At 46.7% G+C, this 5100-nt stretch overlaps 1 protein-coding gene across 5 annotated transcripts in view; it reads right to left on the reverse strand.

Moving 5' to 3' along the window:
* Window positions 1-5100, reverse strand: part of cracd (capping protein inhibiting regulator of actin dynamics) — a 29220-nt gene that overhangs the window by 589 nt on the left and 23531 nt on the right. For 4 of the 5 annotated variants that reach the window (XM_085150342.1, XM_085150343.1, XM_085150339.1 and 1 more), the window contains exons 3-8: window positions 4528-4660; window positions 4287-4442; window positions 3768-3983; window positions 1204-3667; window positions 455-645; window positions 203-365 (exon numbers count right to left, since the gene is read on the reverse strand). In XM_085150342.1, coding sequence (XP_085006468.1) covers window positions 203-365; window positions 455-645; window positions 1204-3667; window positions 3768-3983; window positions 4287-4442; window positions 4528-4569 — 3232 coding nt within the window. In that variant the 5' untranslated portion in view covers window positions 4570-4660. The remainder of the gene's footprint in view (window positions 1-202; window positions 366-454; window positions 646-1203; window positions 3668-3767; window positions 3984-4286; window positions 4443-4527; window positions 4661-5100) is intronic. The other variant, XM_085150340.1, reaches the window with a different exon arrangement.

Genomic DNA, 5100 nt, shown 5'->3' on the forward strand with positions numbered 1-5100 from the left:
TGTGTTACTAATCTGTTTGCTTTCTATATCCCATTATTAAACTCATTTTAAAAAACAGATTAATTTTGAAGAAGACTAATAACTAATAACAGCAACTGTAATCAGAATAACCAGAAATCGTAGAAAAAGAGCTCATCCTGTTGTTTGTGACGCTAAAAGCCACTTAGTATATCCACTTTACTATGATATATGACAATTTTACCAGTGACAGAGCTCGGTAGAGTGTTGGCCTTCTTTAGGTGCTCCCGGCGTTCAAATTTTCCCAGGAGGCTCTCCGGTCTCTTGGGCTCCTCTGGCGTCTGAGGTTTAGAAGAAGGACTGGTGCTTCCACTTCCTTTGCTGTCTGTGGGGCTCACCAGTGTAACCTGCAAGAGATTTGGGATCCATTCAGAAGATGGACAGTATGTTACGGGGATCACGAGAAAGTGTGTAAACGTTTGTCTGTGGGGCATACACTGTCTCGCTCTTTAGCTTGTTTTTCTGCCAGCTTGGCCTCTCTTTGGCTACGACGCTCCTCCCGGTTCTGCTGCTGCTCCCTGAAGCCTTTCTGCTTCTGAAGAGCCAGTGTGATCCACAAAGGTCCAGCCTCCTTCTCCTGGACCCTCGCACTGTCCAGTGAGTGCCTGCTCTGTAGGGATGGTTTTTCTGCAGATGAACACACGATAGATGTTGTTGGAAACCTTTGATACTACAAAACACTATTTTTAATTTAACAAAACATATTCATCTCAAAATCATATTCCAAATTTTTCCACAGGACTTTTTTTTTCCTTTCTGTCCGACAATGCGTGTAGGTTAGTAGAAAGAAAATAGCCATTTACATAAAAACTATTCACATAATTGCTTGCGGATTTATCATTTAGTCCCAGTATATTCACGGGAAGGCAGACATCTCTACTGCCAATATCACCAACTCATGCCAAAACAATCTAGATGGATAAACGGCAATTTGATTTAGGTATGGAACATCCTTTTAAGCAGTAAATGTTGCCAAGACATTGGCAAATCAAATGGATTTGCATTATGTAGATGAGAAGATTGCTGCTTATGTCTCTTTACTTAAATAGGAAGCTACAGTCTGGAGATGCTTGGGGATGAAGCAGCTTACACAGTTTTGTCTAAAAGTATCAAGATAAGCTTACAGGTTCATCTAAAGCTCGTTATTTCATGTGATAATTTCAGCTAACTAACAAGGATGCTGACCTTTCCTGATGAGTTCTGTCTTTCTGTCTGCCTTTTCCCTCCAGGGTATGTTAATGGAGGGGAAGAATGATCTCTTCTCCTTCGGCTCTTCTTCCCCTTGGACATGACTTTGGCTGCTCTTGTGCAGCAGGGCTGAAGGTTCCTCACTCCTTCCGGCTTGCTCCTGGATGGATGAATCCACACCCATTGTACTCTCCACTGAATCATCACTGGGAGACTCATGAGCTACCTTAGGTAGTGGTGATGGAGGAGGTGTTGGGGCCGCACCTGTAGGCTTAGGTGATGTCACTGGTCTGCGGTAGAGCGGTGGCTTGGAAAACACTTTCTCACCCTCACTGTGTGGAGTCGGGCTGGTAGACTTAGTCAGTTTACCCCGGGGGAATGCAGGAGAGGCAGATGCATGTAAATACTTGCTGACCGCGCCTTCTTTCTGAGGTGACGTGGGGCTTGATTTGTCAGAAAAGACAGAAGAGGCATCAGAGTCTGGCTCAATGGGGGTAAGAGGCGAGGGGACGCCATCAAAGCTGTCCCCAGCACTGTAGCGTTTCTTCTTTTTCTCTGTGGACTGCTCGCTGTGAAAACGCAGAGAGTAGTTGGTCCTCCTCAGCTTTATGCCAAAAGGAGAAGCCTTCTCCTCACTGTCCTGGCCCTGCTCCTCTCCCTCCACTCTGCTTTCAGATGTCTCCGTTTCACTCTGAACTCTGCTCTTCGACTCTGCCTCTTCAGATTGAATTTCAGAACTGGGAACCAGGAAAGAAGGAAGGTCTTTGGCAAACATACACTCATCTGACCCTCTTTCTATGATGCGGACACTTTTACTTGTCCTGTTCTGAGGTTTACTTGATGGAGAGGGAGAGGCTACAGTGGGGCTTCCAGGTGGAGCAACCTCCTCTCCTGCTTCCTTATCTTCTGCACCAAACACCTCAGAGTTCCTATTTGAATCTCCAAACTTCTTCCTTGCAGGGGTGATGGAGAACTTGGCGCTAGCAGACATGGTCTTCCTGAGGTTCGTGTGGGCAAACAGAGGCTGTTCTTCAGCGCTGGACTGAGACTGGCTCCTGCTCGGCTCTGGGTACTCGCTGTACTTCCCCTCTTCTACCCCCTTGAATATCTTTGATCTGATGCTTGCCCATTCTGCCAGGACAGCTGCACTGGACTGATCGGTAGAGAGCGCAGACTCATTGAGTGATTTGGTTTTTCCAGACTTGCGTTCTGGGGAAGTCTTGCTCTTTGTTGGCGGTGTTCCTTGGGCCTTTCTATCCTCTCCCAAACCCAGTAGGGACTTGCAGGCGGTGTCTTTGATCTGGTCTAAATTGACAGCTGTCCCACATAGCTGGGCGCCTGTCACTAGGATGGCTGTATGGGGGACATATGGAGATGCTGGCAGGTTGGGGGAGTCTGGTCCTTCAGAGGAGGAAGCCTTTGCTCCATCTCTTTGATAAGCGACAGCAGCGCTCTGGTGGCTGGAGGCCGGCGTAACAGGCGTCAGATTGACCTTCTGGAAGAGAATCTGTTTCTCACCAGAGGACACTTTAAAAGTAAATGGCCTCTGTCTCTCCTCCATCTCCCTCCAGCGTAGCTCTTCAGCTCTCCTCTTCATCTCTTGTGGGTCAAACTTCCCATCAGCCTCCTCCAATGACATCCTTCTTTGCTCCTCTTCCTCCTTTTTCCTCTTCTCCTCTGCTACCTTTTTCTTCTTTTCTTCCATTTCCCACAACCTCAGTTTCTCTGCTTCCTCCTCTTTCTTTCTTTCCTCTTCTTCTACCAGCTTCCTCCTCCTCTCAGCCTCAAGCTCCTGCTGCCTCCTTGCCTCTTCCTCATGTTTCCTCCTTTCCTCCTTCTCTTGCCTCTTCCTGTCCTCTTCCTCTTTCCTCCATTGTTCTTCTAGTCGTCTCCTTTCTTCCTCTTCTTCCCGCTGCCGACGCTCCTCCTCTTCTCGCATCCTCCTTTCCTCCTCCAGCCTTCTCATGCGCTCTTCCTCTTGCCTTCTTTCCTCCTCCTCTCTGATCCTCCTTTCCTCTTCTTCTCTGAACCTCCTTTCCTCCTCCTCTCTGATCCTCCTTTCCTCCTCCTCCATTCTCTTTTTCTCTGCCTCCTCTAGCAGTCTCCTTGCTTCCTCTTCCTCTCTGATCCTCCTTTCCTCCTCCTCCATCCTCTTTTGCTCTGCCTCCTCGCGCAGCCTCCTTGCTTCCTCTTCCTGCTGTTGCATACGACATCTCTCCTCCTCCAGTTCACGCAGCCTCAGCTCCTCTGCTCTCCTCTTCCTCTCTTCTTCCTCCTGTCTGAACCTCAGCTCCTCAAGCTCTCTCATCCTCCTCGCCTCCTGTCTTTCCTCCTCATGGAGTCTTTGTTTCTTGAAGCTTTCAAGGGACTCAACAGACGCTCTACGCTGGTCGTCTGTGGAGACGCCAGCTGCTTCGAGGTCATCTTGGACCAAACCAGGAATGGATACCTCTTGGAGGTCCTGGAATGCAAAAGTCCAAGTAGTGTCAGCTTTTTTTAAACAATAACAAAGGGTGTCACAGAATAAACAAACATGCAAACCCACATTAAAAGAAACTCACCTGTGTGAATCGTCTGTGCTTGCGGGAAATCCTCTGGTTTTTCGGCTTGACGGAGAGTTTATGTTTGGCGGCAGCGTTGTCTAAGCGAGGAACAGACTGAGGGACGGCATCAAGGTTGATGGACTCAATCGTGCCAGTGAGTGGAAGAACTCGTTTGGACCTTGGAGACTTCACAGGGGGGCTGGGTGGTCCAAATGGCTGACCTCCCTGCACCTGCTTATGTCACAGTAAAAGAGCAATTAAACTACGACTTAAAGAGATCTCTGTAGACACAGTACACAGAAAGCAGAGGTGTCCGTGGTGTGATAAGGTTGTTTATTTATTTATGCGTTTATTTAATATTAATACAATCCTCTGATATGGAGTGATATACCAGAATCTCAAAAGGTTCTAACCAACTTCTTCACATGTTTAGTGCTACCCAAGACTTAAACAGAACAAATTTTGTTGTGTTAAATTAATCAACCTTAAAACAAACAAACAAACAAACAAAAAACCTACCAGTCAGTCAACTCATACCTTTGGCTCTGTTCCTGGTGGCTCCGCTTCTACCTGGGCCAAAACTTTCAGAGGGCTACGCGGAACCTCTTCCTCATCCGAGCTGCCCTCATCTCCCTCACTTCTTCTCAGAGAAGGAGGCCTTTGGCCAAACTTTATACCTTGTGCTATCTGCCTCTGTGAGGATAGAAAATAATGAATGATTACAACATATCTAGTTGGAGCAAAAAGAGAAGTGAGTGTACACCTCTGCACGGCCCACCTGCAGATTCCTAACTTTATCCGACACGTTTTCCTGGGACATGCTGTGATCCAGACCAGCCTCCTTCACCGGTTCCTCTGGAATGAAGATGCTGTCGTGTGAGAGAGCTCGAGATCCGATGGGATTCAACTCCCTGCAGGAGAAGGAGATTGTGTTCAGTGCTGCAGCGTGTCGTCTCTGTCAGTCGTTCATGCATTTATCACAAACTTGCTGCAGCAAAAAACTTTACACAGTGAAATGATTGACCCCGCCGTCCTGTTACAAGTCGTTACAGGTTGTAAGCTCGTATTGTCAGTGAAGCCTTTTGCCTTTAAAGTCATTTCAAAGCACAGCCTCACCTTTGTCTTTACAGATTATGTCACCTTGCAGCATTTTGCAACCGCGTGATTTAACACTTTCATTTGTCTAGAAGTGAATAAGAAGCTGAGTTGCTTTTAGCAGAGAAAAAAAAACAATGTACTGTTTTAAATTCAAATTCAAATTTAATTCATAGTGAATGGACAATAAGCTCAGTTTCTGTGTGTATAGTATAGATGAATACATGTTTTAAAAAAAACTGATCCATGTACTAAC

The sequence above is a fragment of the Neolamprologus multifasciatus genome, chromosome 23 (genome assembly GCF_963576455.1).
Source record: "Neolamprologus multifasciatus chromosome 23, fNeoMul1.2, whole genome shotgun sequence".
Taxonomy (NCBI): domain Eukaryota; kingdom Metazoa; phylum Chordata; class Actinopteri; order Cichliformes; family Cichlidae; genus Neolamprologus; species Neolamprologus multifasciatus.